The sequence below is a fragment of the Aythya marila genome (genome assembly GCF_965140915.1).
Source record: "Aythya marila genome assembly, chromosome: 2".
Lineage (NCBI taxonomy): Eukaryota > Metazoa > Chordata > Aves > Anseriformes > Anatidae > Aythya > Aythya marila.
Genome location: NC_139043.1, coordinates 37,247,908 through 37,263,974, shown reverse-complemented (window position 1 = coordinate 37,263,974; position 16,067 = coordinate 37,247,908). Strand labels below are relative to the sequence as shown.

The 16,067-nt window shown below is 47.2% G+C and overlaps 1 protein-coding gene across 1 annotated transcript in view; it reads left to right on the top strand.

Moving 5' to 3' along the window:
- The first annotated feature begins 4,081 nt into the window (after positions 1–4,081).
- The window catches only part of ANKRD28 (ankyrin repeat domain 28), a 117,273-nt gene continuing 105,287 nt past the window's right edge, over positions 4,082–16,067 (top strand). The window contains exon 1 of the mRNA XM_082753981.1: positions 4,082–4,140. Within this exon, the coding sequence (XP_082610107.1) occupies positions 4,114–4,140 (27 nt within the window). The 5' untranslated portion in view covers positions 4,082–4,113. The remainder of the gene's footprint in view (positions 4,141–16,067) is intronic.

Genomic DNA, 16,067 nt, shown 5'->3' with positions numbered 1-16,067 from the left:
TCCCATAAAACATGCAGGTGACGATGCAATGTCTTGCCACTGTAGCTTCACCCTCTATATTCTTTATGTTCTGTTTTCTCTCTTTTTTATTTGAATTTTCCTTAGCACAGGTGACTGATAGGAGCTTAAAGCTGCTGGGCCAGCCCTGGCTGTATGTTGATCCTGCCAAGGCCACTCGTGTGTGCCCTGCCCTCCTCTGGTTATTAAACACATTCTCTGAGTAAGAGAGGCGCCCCGGTTCCCTCTCCTCCTGGCCCTGCACCCACCTGAGGTGAAATTGGTCGAGTGAGCATCCATAAGCATAATGGAGCTTCTGCAATGCCAATCAATGCTGCTTGATTGATGGTGCCGTTACGATATTCAATATCTTTCCATTACAATCTGTAGCTGTGAACAGCCAGTGCTTCAAAACCTCATCTCTGGGAACAGAATTACAAAACCTTGTCTGGTTTAGATTTTGATGGATAAAACGTGTGAGAGCATGTGTAAAACCCCTCATGATGATGTTCTTCGTATATTGTTACAAAATGAGCTTGGTTTCCATCGGAAGACTAGCGCCCTAGTAATGCTGATTCATAAAGATAATGCATCCCTGCATAGGAAGTTACGAAACTGTATTGATTTCAGACACATCGTATTATGTGCAAAAAATAAAACCAGCCCTGCTGTGATTTAGGAGCATGGGACAGCAGTTGGAGGAGGGTAGTGACAATCAGGGCTCCTGGCTTCTATTCCTAGCCGTGGCACTGACTCACTCCATGACCTTGTGTAAGTCTGTCGACCTCTGTGCCTGTTTACCCATGCAGCAGAATGAAAAAAAATAATAAAGACCAACCTTGCTGGGGCTGAAACCCTTGGTTAAAAAGAGCTCTGTATACAGGCATTGTTGACAAACTAAATAAATCATGAATGAGTTTTGGGTGAGTTACAAAACATCTCCTGTATGAGGTCTCTTCAAGTCGGTCCCATTATGTATTTCAGCGCAGCACATATGGTCCTATCTTTAAAACACTGGGTAGTGTTACACACCGTGGGATAAGTTACAGCATGGCGATTTAACATTAACGTTAACGGGAGCCGTGCAGTTGAAGCCTATTGCGCCCTGCTGAAAGTGTGCCCTCAGGAGTGCTGCATTGCTAATCATTTACAAACCTTCTGATTTAAAAGGCGGCGCAGGAATTTCCAACTTCTGTGGGTTTGGGATCTGAACCCTGTCAGAAACGTCGCAGCTTTCAGCATGTCTGTGTGTCAGTACTAACAGACTTCTGTGAAACACTGCTCATGTTCCTAGGGGACACCTGTGCAGTTACCGACCCTGTGATAGGTGAAACCAGGGCATTTACACATAATGTAGGTGAAGTTACCCTGACATAAATGAACAAGAAGCACTCAGTTCCTTACAGCAGTGTTGCATTTAACTTCTGAATTTTTATTTATATTATTTCTATTCTTCTTAAGTGAAACACTGTATTTTGTGGCACCCTGGCAGATCAGATAATATTGCTAGTGATAACATCATATTATGCATTTTTGTTCAAGTTGTAACAACACTTTGGACTGCTTTACACAGAATAATAATGGGACAATAATTCATATTGTGACCTGTGAAAAAAAAGTGTTCACATGCAACTGACTGATATCAGGAAGCCCCCTCCACTTTTGTGTGATTCACCTTTATGGATATAAGCGACCTCAGTAGCCACCGTGCTTGCCCTGAACCAGGCAAGTATCTCCACGATCTGTATTGTAACTTCCATGTTTTAGCACTTAATTTTTTCATACTGTATTATCTTATTACTCACAGAAAGCCGCAATGATCTGGGGTCAGAGTTCAGTTTGCTCCTGGCATGTTTAAGTACATACGATAAAACCAGCAGGCCGGCTCCCCAGCTAGAGCCCGGGCAACATAAAGGTGCACCTCCCGCTGCTGAAACAGTGCCTTGGCTCTGAGCTGCAGGAGGTCCTGGCAAGCACAAGCGCCACATTTTTATGTACGATGACTTCCCTACATGTAGAAATTACCAGGTGAACTGAAAGTAGTTTTTTTTTTTTTTTTTTCTCCTGAACAAGTCCGTAAACTGATAAGCTTCACAGGAGGAAGTGGAACTTTATCAGCTCCCAGACGTTCCTTTCTCTTTGAAAAGTAGCGCAGTCAAACATGGGGACAGGCAATGTTTTCTGATGTCATTTTCTCCTTCACTGACTGTACTGATAAAATTATCTCTAATTTCCACAGCCACCAGCGTCTTTACCACTTTGCCATCCCAACCATTTTACATACTGTCAAAATCTACGTCTTTCATAGTTGTACATAGTTGTACACAGTACACTTTTATTCAAAAACAAACAAAAAATTGCCCAAGTACTAAAATATAGGCCTATTTAGAATCAACTAAAACATTTACTTATGCTAATCAGCATCTCTAGGCATATCTAGATGTCAACAAATTTGATTTAGAAAGTGTGACAATTTTTGTTTGTTTGTTTGTTTTGTTTTTTTTTCTTTTGCCTGGTGAAATAGGACTGCAATCTTAACCGGTTAAAATCAAATGACATAAACAAGCACACCCCATCAGGCTACTCATACTCAAAGATAAAGGAAGATCTGTCTTTGCTAGCACCTACAGAAAACCCTTCTGTTCTTCCAACGTTGCCAGTCACCAAGAGAATATGTTCATGTTCCCGACTCCTACTGGAATCAACAGCAAGAGCATGGGTGAGGGCAAAAATACACACACAAGTGTTCCACAGAATACATGTGGCTGCTTTATTAAACTTTCTTTGTTTCTTCTTTAGGTAATACTAAAGTCTTCAAGTAGATTTCACTACACGTGGAGTGCTCAGAAGTTGTGGTTCTGTAATTCTGAAGCTACAGGAAAGTCAAGAAACCACAAATATTCCCATCAGTGTTGTCTTTAGCAACGCGCAGTTCCAAAAACCCCCTTTCTCTTCAGTCTGTTTTTCTTTGGGGGCGAGGAAGGAGGGGAAGAATCGCATTTCGGGAGAAACCAACCCTTCCAAACCACAAGTTATCAGGCAGGGCTGGCTGGCTGCAGCGTTGTTTTCTGGAAGATCAGCACTTCTCCTCTCAGTGCCCCTGGTGCCGCTTTTCATTCTTTTCGCTGGAGGTTTTATGCAGCCCTGTCTATGGCAATGCTCTTTGTGCTTGACGTGCAGAGGCCTACCTGCAAGCCTGTAAATTATTTATTGAAATTAAATACAAGAATTAAGCAGGTGACACCCTCACTGGTCCTCTGCAAATATATACGGTTCAAATGTAGTGGAAAAAACCTTTGGAATTGGTTTTCTTTTGTACTTTGTTATTTGTACGTAGCCACCGCAGCTCGTCATTTTGGTCATTTGGCCGTGCCTCTCTCTGAGCTGCCCTGGAATGGCTTTGAGTTGTGCCAGGGGAGGTTCAGGTTGGAAATGGGGAGGAATTTCTCCTCAGAAGGAGCAGCCAGGCGCTGGGACGGGTTGTCCGGGGAGGTGGTGGAGTCCCCGTCCCTGGGGGTGTTTAGGGAAAGGTTGGACGTGGTGCTTGGGGACACGGCTCAGTGGTGACACTGCTGGCAGGGGACGGCTGGCCCAGTGCTTGGTGCTGTGGCAGATCCTGTGGCCGTTTCCCTGCTGCTTCCCTCCCTCCCTCCGGGCCTGCCTGACCCCAGCGCACCCCCTGCCCCCGGCCCCGCCCCGCCCCATCCCATCCTCCCCCCAAAATGGTGGGCGCGGGGCTGCGCCCCTCACGCCCCCAGCCCACCCTCCCCTCACCACCCTCCCTCCCGCCTCTCCCTCCCCTCCAATCACCGCTGACCTTACTCCTCCCCGCCTCCTCTTGCCCAATCAGCGCCCCCCTTGGTGGCGCCGGCCGGGCCGAGGGCGGGCTCCTTTGAAGCCGGCGGGCGAGTGCTGCCGCGAGCGGGGGGGCGGGGCCTCCTTCCCCCCCCCCCCCCCCCCCCTTATCCCTCCCCGCTCCTGGCGGGAGCCCGGCAGTGGCGGGCGGGCGGGCGCTGAGGGGGTGGGGTCGCGCTGGGCGGGGCGCGGCGCTGAGGCGGCTGCGGGCGGGCGGGCAGGCGGGCAGGCGGCGGTCGGTGCGGCGGGGTCGCCATCGCCATGGTGTTCCTCAAGCTCCGCGAGCAGGTGGGTAGCTCCGCCGCCTCCCCTCCCTCATTCCTTCTGCCCGTCGTTCCTTCCTTCTTTCCTTCCCTTCCTCCCTTCCCTCCCGGGCGGGAGGGAGGCAGCATGGCTGCTGCCGCCATGTGCCGCCGCTCCCCGGCACACACCCGGCTTTGTTCGCCGCCGGGTCACGGACGGGGCCGGGAGCCCCCTCCCCGTACCCCCCCGGGACCCTCCCGGTCCCCCCGGGGTCGGGCACAGAGCGGGCAGGGGGCGCCCCCCCCCCCCTCCCCTCCCCTCCAGCCCCGCTTCCCCGCCGGGCCGTCCCCACACCCCCCAAAAAAAAATGGGTTTTGGAACCTCGTCCCCAAAAGGCACCCACACGGGGTGGCTCTGTGGGGTTTGGTGCTGCCCCTCCGGGGGGGCTGGGTGCGCCCCTCCCGTGTTTGGAGCCCCTCTGCAGGGAGCCGCTGGGGGATAGGCAGCAGAGCCCAGCCAGCAGCGGGCTCACCCCGGTGTGGGGCTTGCGGGGGTCTCCGGGGGTTCATCGGTACCTTGGGAGCCGAAATGTTCCCTCCCCTGAAGGGCTGAGGGAGGTGGGAAGGGGAGGGGGAGAGCGCTGGTTTTGGAGAAGCGTTTCTGGGGGGTGATGCTGGCAGCATCGTTACCTTTGCCTTGTGGGCGGGGGTCTTCGATTGCGAGCGCTGTCAAATCCTGCTTTCTTCAGGATTCCCCAAAACCATTAGGAACCGCGTTAACACGAAGTTTCCCTGCTTTGCTAATCACGGAGAGCTCCTTCAGCTCAGTGTTCTCGTGCGAGGTGCCTTGGCCTCAGGATCAGGTGCTGCGCTGCGATCGCAACGCCCCCGGCTCGCTGGGGTAAACCCGCCCTGGGTAGGATACAAAAGCGGAGGAGCCGAGTTTGGTGTTTGGTGGAGCACGCTGCGTGTTTACCTGGACCAAATACTCCACGCCAGTGCATTGGCCTGGAGTGCAGGAGGTAATCACGTGTGCTGGGAGCCCGGGCAGCGAGCCTTTGCTTCGGCGCTGGCTGCGTTTCACGGGGCAGTGCAAAGGTGCCCAGGTGCTGGCGCTTTCCTGCCAGCGGGAAGCACGGGAGTGACTTGCGAATTCCCTGCCTTAGCAGATCGGTATCTGCAACAAAGGGTCTGCTGCGTCAGGCGTTGCTTTTGTGTAATTCTCAAGACTTTTTCCCCTCCCCAAGTCAAGTTGTTGATGCCCCTTGATCAAGGAGGGCTCTGTATTCCTAATTTAAGCATCGCGATTTTGCTGGGGAGAGGCAGACCTAGGGCATGCAAGCAAGCAGCTTGATATTTCCCTACCCCTCGTATTGCAATGTGGTGTAAAAGCGGTGCCTGAGAGTTTATGATGAGGTCAGAAATTCTGCTTTGAGGCTCCTAGGGTGAAATCCCAGTGCTGCTTGCAGTTGATTTGATTGACGTAGCACGCTGATAAACAAAACTTTGATCCTACAGGTGCTTCACGTGTTTGTGAAACTCAAATATTTGGTTGTCTCTGGAGGCCAGCTTGATACATTTCACTTTCAGAATGGAGCTTTACCATGTGCTGGGGAGAGCAGGCCCTTCCTTGGGCTCAGCAAGCAGCCACCAGGGACGTGCTCAACAGATTTGTGTTACTGCCTGAGCTTTGTTGCTTTGCCATCCTGCAAGGCAGTAATGTTTTGCTGAGTTCTGAAATAATTCAGGGTGTACGCTTTCAGAAGGGACTTGTTTGCTTTCAGATGATATTAGGTATCAAAAAAACTACAAGCTGTCGTTGCAAAAATTGCATGCAAAGCTAAACTGAACCGCACAGAGCAAAGTTTGTGCTTGTAATGCTCGATAGCAAATCGTTTGACTCTGGGATAGAAAGTGCAATCACTACAGAAGTTGGAAGCTCCAGATTGTTCTCATGGTTCTTGGTTTGCTGTGCAACGTCAGGCGTGCTTGGAAACAGATGAAGTAAACCCGCAAATTCTGTTATTTCAGGTTAAGCCATTCAAGGCAGAGATGGAAAATGCAGTAAGTGTGCCTTATGATTAAGGTATTTCCCCTTCAGTTTGTTTGCCTTTGTACTATCTTCATAGCGTGCTGCTTGTGCGCCAGGTTTTTCTAGATGAGGAGCTGCTTGAACTGCTGCAACACCAAAGGAGGGGGAAGCAGGCTGTAAAAGGAAGTTTCAGCTCCGTCCCGAAAATCCGTGGTGCTTTCCTGTAGCAAACTGCCTGGAAAGCGGTGTTCGAGGTCAAGGTTCGCTGATGTTTTATCAGACCTTTTGGAGAGGCGGTGAAAAGAAAGAGAAGCAGCTTGCTTTTGGGTGGTTATTAACGGCGTGCCTTGGTCTCCTGGACTTCTCAGCTCTGAAAGGCAAAGTGTCGCGTGGCTTGGGTCATTCAGGCACAGTTTGCAGGTATAGTAAAGGTTTCCCCAAACAGGCAAATTTTTGCTTTAAAGAGCCTTAAATTAGTCTCTCAATAAGGAATGACAGTCCATTTTTTCTTTAGCAGGTAGGTGAAATGTCGGTAGCCTGACAGCTGAGGGTTTCCTGGCTTTTCTGTTAAAAACCATACCTGCATAAGCACTTACAAGTTGACTTTTAGGCCAGCATAAGCCTACATATCAGTGTAGTTCTGCTGAAATACACGAAGCCCTGATCAAAACTGGCTGAATTTGGTCTTTAATTTTGGACCTATATATCTATTTGAGGCAAAGTCCCTTGGGTGCAGCATGGCCTGTAAAGCTTGATTTATTTCTTTGTGCCTTTCAGTACATCACAGTTTTGATTCTGCATTTCCTGTTTTCCTGGGCTGTAAGTGTGGGATAGGAAGAAATCACAGGGCTTGTGGGAACGGGCTTTTGAAAGGAGCTTCTGTGGGATCTTTCTGTATGACCACTAGACTGTGCTCGAGGGGATGCATTTATTCCCATCAGCCAGATGCGAGTGGAAGGGACCGGAGTGTGAACAACCACTGCGAGGGGATATTGGAGCGACCACTTATCTTGAAAGTCCTTGAGCAGCGCGAGCGCTGACTTCTTTATTGCCCCTCTATATCTTTCCCTGGGCTCGGATGGACCTCGTTCAGCTGGCAGTCAAGCAAATGTTTGCAGTGTCATAGTGAGCGCCCTGAGTGCCTCCGTGGTTGCTATTTTCATCGGTGCCAGCGTCAGGCTTGGCTCCCTTGGAGCTGCTGCCAAGGGTAAACGTCCCAGGCAGCTCCTTGTTACGCCAGGAGGAGGGACGGTCTCCTGCAGCGATGAGAAGGGGTCGGGGAGGGAGGGATGTGGTGGGCGTGGGGTCGCTCTGTAAGTGCTGTCCGCAGGTAGGTTAATGAGAGAGCTCTTCATGTTTTTCCATGCAAGTCTTAGGTGAGAGCGTTCTTTGAATGATTCCTTTTGGGGGTCTTGCTGAAGGTGAGAACCACTCTGCGCTTCTCAACGCTTCCTCGTAAATTCTTCCTAAAACCTGCCCGAAATCTCTGAGCTGTGTGTGAGGTAACCACACCAGGAGGGTGAGGTACAGCTGTGCAGGTAATTCTCTCCTTCCCAGGTTAAGAGAGCACGTGCACCTAAAAGATACGGTTCTTTACTACAAGTTTTCCACCAGGTAACCCGAACCCGGACTATCTTGCTGTACAAAGCAATTACCAGCTCTCCTGTTAGCTGCGCTGAGAGGGCCTGGATCCCCGGGCTGTTGGCGTGGGGGATCAGATTCCTCGCTGATAGCCGCGGAGCTCCTGACTTGCGAACAAGCAGTTCTTCTAAAGGAGGAAAACAAACTTTTTTTTTAAAAAAAAAAAAAAAAAAAAAAAAAAGAGGTTGTGGAGAGACAAAGCAAGCCTTGATTCTGCAGCCCGATCCTTGTGGCAGATCCTGTTGGCTCCGTGGCCTCCTGTGAGGGCATAAAGGGCCGTTCACGTGGGTCGCAGCGAGGGTTTGTGGCCGCTTCTTGGAGGCAAGTATCAGGGGAGAAAATGAGGCAAATGTCCACTTGCCTGTGAAGAAGCAACTTCGTTGGCACTGGTGTAAAAGCTGATGCTTCCTCTTCGAAGCCAGCATCTGCTGACACTGGGAAGCAGCAATCAATCTGGTGTCTCACGTGGGTTGCTAGATTCCCAAATTTCTGTCCTCACTTCCATTCACTGAGAAGGGTTGTGGATGACCGAAATTAAACACCTTCGGTACTATACACTTAATATCCTGCACTTCACCTTGTGGCATCTACTTTGTTTCTCAGCTGCTGTCTTCCTTTTATTTATTTTTCTTCTGGTCAGCTGGGCCTTCCCGGGGTCAAACTAATATTTGATCGCTTGTTTTCTGGCTCCTGCCAACTTTGTATTTTGTTCTTACCTCTACTCCTATTTCTGGAAATGGAGTGGGAGCCTTGTTGCCGTAGTTACAGTGACTAACCGTTTCAAAGTTATTTATAATGTTTGTGTTTAAGTACCGTGGATCAGAATACAAATCACAAAATGCTTCACATACTTCAATAAAAAAAAAAATAATAATAAACAGAGCAGTCCCTCACTGAGTGCTTGCCATGTTGATCTGCGGGGGGTTTGTTTTCCTTCTTTGGGGGTGGAGGATAAATTTTAAGCTGGCATTTGAAGATATATTCGATATGAGGTGTTAGGTGGAGAGAGGAGGGAAGATGCAGTGGCTATAGCCAGCTGGGCAGGTGCAGAGGGTTATCGAGGAAACCTCAGCAGTGATGGGCAAAACAGTTGGTCTGTGGCATCCCCGTGCATTGAGGAACCACTTGTTAGATGAAGCAGCTAATTACTTGTACCATAATGAGATGATCTTTACTGCGGATTGGATATAATCTCTAGATTTTTTTCATTGATCATTTCTGCATCAGGTAGGCGCAGCTATGACCTGCTGGTACGTATGTGGATGGACTGGAGGACACCCTGCAAGGAGAACATTGGTTGTGAGCCCATCAATTCAGGGCAGCCTCAACATATAAATATTCTTTTTTTTTTTTTTTTCCCTGAATTACTGAAACTGTATTTGAACTTGAGAGTTGTAAAAGCAAAGGTCTGTGTATTTTTAAAATGGGTTTGGGGTGAAACAAATGGCAGCAACAACACGAAACCTTTGCTTGTGTTGGTAAACTTCAGAACTATGTGGGGGAAACAAGCTTTCCTACCACAGAGTAGGAAAGTGATGCCTCTTACTTGTAACCTGGCTCTTCTTAGGAGAAGGTGGTAGAGATTGAGGTTTTGTACCTCTCTGTGCCTGTTTGCGTCGTGCAGTCCATTTCTGTGCCTCGAGCTGTTGTGAAGCCATCCTAAATGTTCAGTGTTTCTTTATTTGAAACAACGAGCCGTCACTTCATGCTCTTCCTAATTCCAGCAGCAGAGAACTTGTAAGGCATTCAGCATCGCCCCACAGTCACGCTGGAGGTTCACTCACTTGCTGGAGGACCCCCAGCTGCATTTCCATTTGGCGTGGTGAGGAAAGCAAGGGTCTGGCTGGGGTTGCGTGGTTGTTTTGGTTGTTTTGACTCTGCTGAAGCAAAGCTATAGAAGGGCACTCCGTGGAATGAAGAAAAGGGGCCCAAGCAAGGACTCTACTCGGCGCAACAAGATGGGAATTAGATGGCAGTTGTGCAAGCACTGAGGCCAATGCAGAACTTGGAGAACCTCTAGCAGCCATAAAGGGCTCAGTGCTTTGTTTCAAGATTTTGTTGTGTGCCCTCTACATAGCAGTACCTCTAACGGGGAGGAAATAGATCCTTCCATTCAGGAGCCTGGTCACCCAGTGGTGGGCAGCCCAGGAGCCCAAGGACCTGCCTGGCTTGTAGCTGGAAGACACATTTAAGTCTTAGACAGTTGAAAAAAGCACACTTTCAGGAAGTTCTGTAGTTATTCATATACTAGCATCTGTAAGGAATTCCTAAGGTAATGTTTTTAACCCATTGCTGCAGACTCAGTTTTGTGTAATGTTGGGGTAAGTGATGCTCTGGTTTATCCTGTCCCATCTCTAGGTCACTGTCTCTGTCCATTGCTGTGGTTAGCAGGAGGGCAGTCCATGCAATTCTGTCGCTCTCCATCCTGAGCACTTGATGTTTCTGTCCTTCCTCACATCTCTGTACGGTGTCTGTTCCTTTTTTTCTACCTCTCCTCACACTGCAATAGCATATTAGTGCAATTTCCTACTTCTTGCCCCCCTCCTGTGCCTTTGTAACAGCAGACATCATTCAGTTCTTGCTCACTAAAACAGGAGGATCAATAAAAAGAGTTATTAAGCTTAATATTGTGTTGCTGTGCGGTCTGTTTGCCAGATTATAATCTGTATTGGTCCTTTCTGATAGCTTTCATTTCTTTTGATCCTGTCTCAGATGCCGGGGCAGTATTTTATTATACAGCACTGCTGTGTCTCTTGTTTTTTCTCAGTAGTGTTCCTTCATTTGTGGAGATAATTTTAGTATTAAGGAGGACTTGTAGGAGAATGGTTTCTCTTCTCACTTCTGTCACCTGCAAGGTTGCAAGTGCTCTAACTGCCCTGCATCGTTCCCGATCCTGTAGTAACCACCCAGCTCATTTCTTATTATTTATTTCTTGCCTTCCTACCCCCAAGGTGTTATGTTTCCTGTTTCCTTCCATCCCCAAGCACGCAGCCTTTTGCAGACTGTTATCTCCTAGGTCACAGACTGAGAGGCCTATTAAAATACATTTTTTCAGGAAAAGGTTAAATAACATTTTGTGACTTGTGCATAGACATGTATGGCTATTCATCTTTTTACAAGGCATTTAACAAATGGTAGCTGCTATAATCAGGGTTGGCACGATAGTCAAGGTAACCTACTCCAGAGGAAATAGAGTGTAAAAGAGGAGTTTCTTCGATGTCCTCATAATGAAAGTGAAAGAAAGGTGAAGAAGAGATTTGTAAAGCAGCGGAGAAAAAGGGTGAGGACCTGGCATTGTCCGTGTTGGTGAACAGCAAAGCTATTCTTCTGATGAACTTCAGGGCTTTATTACAGGTATCTGAAAGCCAACAGCTATCCAGCTGTCCTCTGGAGCTCCATTTACAGTGACATTGGTTCCTTTTTCTACTTGTTGTGCCTCTCTACACCACAGAGAGGGGACTCTCCCAGCATCTGATGTTGAGCTAACACTGTGAATAATATAAGGAAGAAGGCTTCCTACTTTTTTTCCAACAAGAGATGTGGAAAATGGTTTCGAGTCAAGAACATCAAACTTACTGTTTTGGAAGAGTTATTTGCCTGCCTGCAGCCCAATCTTTTTATTTTTCTTCTTTTTTTGAATGGGTTTGGACTTTGCATACTCTGAATTGGCTGTTGAAAGAGTCACAATGCTTATCACTTTTTGGGCAGTTGTGGTTTGTTATTTTTCATAGTTTGCATTTCAGCAAAGCTGTGAGTTCTCCCCAGAAGCTCAATAAAATTCATGCAACGTTGCATAGGTGCTAAAAACTGTTTTAATAATCGCTGAAGCATTACATGTGTTGCATACAGAATTGAAGAACAACTGCTGGCATCAAAGCAGAAGAACCACGGGGCCTGACTCTGCACCCACAAGTGGCTACAAAATTTTGCAGAAGGTCTGATAGTTAAAAAGATGTTTCATATATGTATATTTGTATTTCAAGCTAAGCTTTGTTTGTGTGTTACTCTCTTCCTATCACAATGACCACAGAAATCCCTGCAAGCGTTTAGGGTGCCTCGCTGCTTTCCCGTCTCATCATCCCACCTTCGACCTGGGGGAGCAGGGCGATCGCTTTCCTTCTGCAAAGTTGTCTCCCTGGATGGTTGGAGTGAAGTGTCCCCAAAATTTCATTGCCTGCTGTTGTGCCGAGCACACAGTGCCTGCTGGCAATGCCAGCTCCTTGCTCTGGGTGAGGGATGCTGTGGGGCAGCTGCCACGCTGTATGTTTGCCCAGGCTTGTTTTTTCTCACCAGGTGAGGAACAATGGAAATGACCAGCAACGAGTGAGGTTCAGAGGCATTAGGGTATAGTTTTTGTATAATACCGTTCTTTTAAGAGGTTAATGAACAGCCAAAACGGGGCTAATTATGCCACTTGGATATTATCTGCTGTAGTGAAGGCCAGCATTTTCAGCTGACAGCTAGGAGAAGGAGCCACAGATACTTTGTGTGTGTGGGAGGGAGAAGTGGAATGTATTGCCTGAACGGCCCTAATCTTTAAAGGTGGGCAGAAGGGTAAGGATTTCATCAGCCAGGATGGAGTTTTAATGATGTGCTTCTCCTGGATTTCTGTTGTGTTTCTTTTTTCTTCTTTTCTCCCATTTGCAAAATCTCCAACAATAAGGATTGAGACTCGCTGGCTGCTAATCTCTTGCCTGAGGCCATGGTTTGATAGGTGCTTGCATGTGAGTTTAAGCAGTTGCTGCTCACTTTTTTTCCTCTGCAAAGCGGTGAAAAGGCAGGGGAGAGGCTGTTGAGGTTAGCGGATGACTGCAAAGTTGTTCCTTGAAAGTTTTCCTAAGTAGGAGCTAGAAAGGACGGTTTTGCCCCAAATAAACTCACTCTAATGTCTTCCTTTGTGCCAGAAATGTAATCAGAGGTGTCCTTTGTGAATGTCCTTTGGGTTTTGGCAGGGGAGGTGAGCAGAAGAGTTTGGGCGTAGCCTGCCTGGGACTCCTCTTTCTGGCAGTGACTTGAATGCTGGTCGCCTGAAACTTATTAAACTGTGCTTTGAAACTCGGCAATGTGATTGATTTTTCTTGTCTGGTTCGTGATTGTTGTGGGGTCTGAGCGTGGCTGTGAATCCCTCTGTGATGGGGAGAGAAGCTCGGGTCCCAGGAACGCCCGCGGTGGTTTATGGCATGTCATGGGGCCTCTTGCAGTCGCTGTGAAAACCCCGAGGCAAGCAGAGTGCTGCTGTACCGTCCTTGTTTACCACATGTGCTGCCTTCTGGGACCCTCTGCTTTTTCCCATGTCGTGTATGACAACTGCGTGCCAGTTCTCTCGCAGCTTTTCCTTGTGTTTGCTTTCTGCCCCCTCGGGCTGATCATGTCCTCTGCTACTCAGCTTTCACAGCCAGAGCCCTGGAAGCGACACGGAGGAGACTTCCTTTCCTCCCATCTCTCATCAGGAGGTTCCCAGGTTGTGCTCAGGTAATCTAGCTACCTGAAAACTACACCCACAGCAAGCTCAGCCTGCTTTTGGCCTTTCCTTCAGAGGAGCGTGTATGGACAGCAAGCCCTTCAGCAGGTTTTTAACTCCCTGGTGTGCTGCTGTGTGTGCAGCTCCCGTTCTTGGACGCTGTCCAGTGACAGCTCGGAGTCACGCCTGTTGTGACTGGTGCTCCCCGTATCTCCCCGCACAGATACACGTTCGGGGCAGGGAAATATCTGAGAAGAAAATACGCCGGTAGAAAAAAGGAGTAAGTCAAGATAAGCTGAAATAGTAACCGGTCACTTCTCCGCAAGTAATCAATAAAGCAAAAATAATTGCGTGTCAGGCTAAGAATAAATGGAAGTCTTTTGTAATGGGAGAAAAACTATTTTAATCCGAGCTCCGTAGGAAATGGGAGTATAAAATGGTAGTTAAATTTATTGTTTCATATTTCAGTTATCACCTAGTATGTGGTTGTGCAAGTGCCACAACAGAAGTGCATTGGTTGCACAAATATTTTTATCAGCAGCTAAGGAAGAGAGCACTTTAAATCACCATTAATGAAAACCTTACCTGGATGGACTGTTCCACACTTGGTTCTGTTTCCCATTTTGATCCTGATACAAAGCTTTAAATTCAGTGGGTTATGGATGCTGCTATTCATGCATTTGTTTAATTTGTCTGGTTTAATTTTGTGGAATAAACCATGATACAACTACAAAACGTGGTTAAAAAATGGACGTGTCTCTTGACTGGAATGCACTGGGAATAATTACCTTGGCAAATAAGGGTACAATGGCATTGCACTTAACAGTCTCTGCTAAAAATCATTATCAATATAGCACCTGTATGCTTGTTATCATGTAGCTGTTGTAAATTTTTTGAGGTAAAAACCGAAGAACCTGGAAGATAAATGTCAGTGCCCTTATACTTCCTCGCTTTTTTTTTTTTTTTTTAGGAGCCAGGAAGACTTATTGAATGTCAGGTTACTGCCTCTGCTTCATGCTTGTTCTTGAAACTGCTTGTCATGAGCATTTTTTAAAATTTATTTTTTTATTTGCCTAAAAATGCTAGGCTGTCATTCAGGGGCTGCTTCACGGGGAGGCCAGCTGTCTGTGCTGGGGGTGTTGGAGCAGATGATGGGGGAGAGCACTGGCACCCTCACTGCTGCCCCTAATGGGTGTCAAAACCCTCATCAGTGCCGTAAAAGATAAGCAAAGGAGCACTGGGCTGCAGGGGAAATGAAGAGGAAAAAGAGAGATTGGCAGACATTTAATAAAGAAGTATTTTTGCAAAGCATTAACAAGAAAAGTAGTTTGGTATATAAGAGCTTACCTAAGAATCCAATTCCAAATCCCCCCTTTGATAGAGGGAAATAGGGGAGGATAGCAGAGTCTGAAAAATCATTTGCTATGTTCAAGTAAATGGAAGTTATTTAAAGTAAGCAAAGTTTTGAGAACTCCTGTGTTGTGTGGCTTTTCGTGTTTTAAAACAGATCTGATCAATGTTGCGAATGAAATGTCATTTGTGGTAATTTTTGCTAATCTGTACTAAATGTTCTGTGTCTTATAACAGATACAGAGTACTTTCTGTTGTGCTTTTGTGTTATGTTGTACAAAGGTTGGTGGTGATAAGACTAGACAAAAGGTTAATCTGTTTTCAGTGTGGTTTATTGGCTTGGCTTGTGGGAACTTGAAGGGAAAGCTCTGCTCGAGGATGTAGAAATCAGGAGAGGGAAACTTTTAGTTTAAAACTTACTTTAGGGAAATGCAGGAATCTAACTTGTTAAGATTTAAAAATGGTATCTAGTGGTATTTAAACAAATGAAAAATAAGACTGAAGTAGTATTTATTTGTTGCCAAAGGGTTGGGTTTGAAGTGCTTCACCCACAGAAGTCATGGGCTATGCACTTGGAACAAATGTGTGAAACGTCAGACATCGGCAGCCTCTTTGGGGACAAATGGGGCTTTCCTTACAGTTACTGCTCTTACTCAGTTTGTTCAGGGGCGAAAACCAGAAGTTGAGGAAATGAAGAGCTTCCCCTGGGAAGAAGCACAGGCTGACAGAGCTGTGCGAATCCTAAACTGTTGATGGTCTCGGTGACCACCTACAAGTGGTTGATCAAGGTCAGTAGCTGTTTGTAGTATTCCCTTCGTACAATAACTGTGCTCAGCATTTTGGGAAGCTTTCTGTATTAGTGACACAGGTAACTGAAACAACCTGAAGGTGTTTTTTGGCTTTTTGTTTTTATTAAATGCCCTGATGAAATCATAAATTAAGAATTACAGTAAAAGTAATAAAAGCCCAGTGATGAGCACATCTTAACCGGTACCCAGTGTTATTTAAACACATCTAAAAAGCATAAATACAAAACCAGATGATTTACTTTGGTTTAGTAGGGCTTTTAAACTCATTTCTGCCTGTGTTTAGATGAAGGGCAGACCCGGTGAAATCCGTCAGCTGTCCTGTGCTGATGAAGCCTCAGTACTGGAGGGGTGAGCCTGGCGAGTCAGGGAGGTGGGGTGTGCTTCCCTCCACAAGTCTTTAGTCATAGCTTCTTGTCTCTGCCCCACAGATGGATTTAAGCTCTCTAGGAGCGAGGGCAGAGCAATTTCTTCAGTGTTGCTTAATGCTGCGGTGCATGAGAGGTGTGGTGCATGCGCTGGAATATTCAATTTGTAGGACGGTGCTTTTGTCTCTGGCGTTGGGTGTTCTGGAGCACACCCTACCCGGCGCACATCACCTGGTGGCTCTGTGTTTGAAAGGTCTTACTCTACCGGTCCTCCCCCTCCTACCCATATCCTCTTCACCTCCAAAGAAGTGAAAA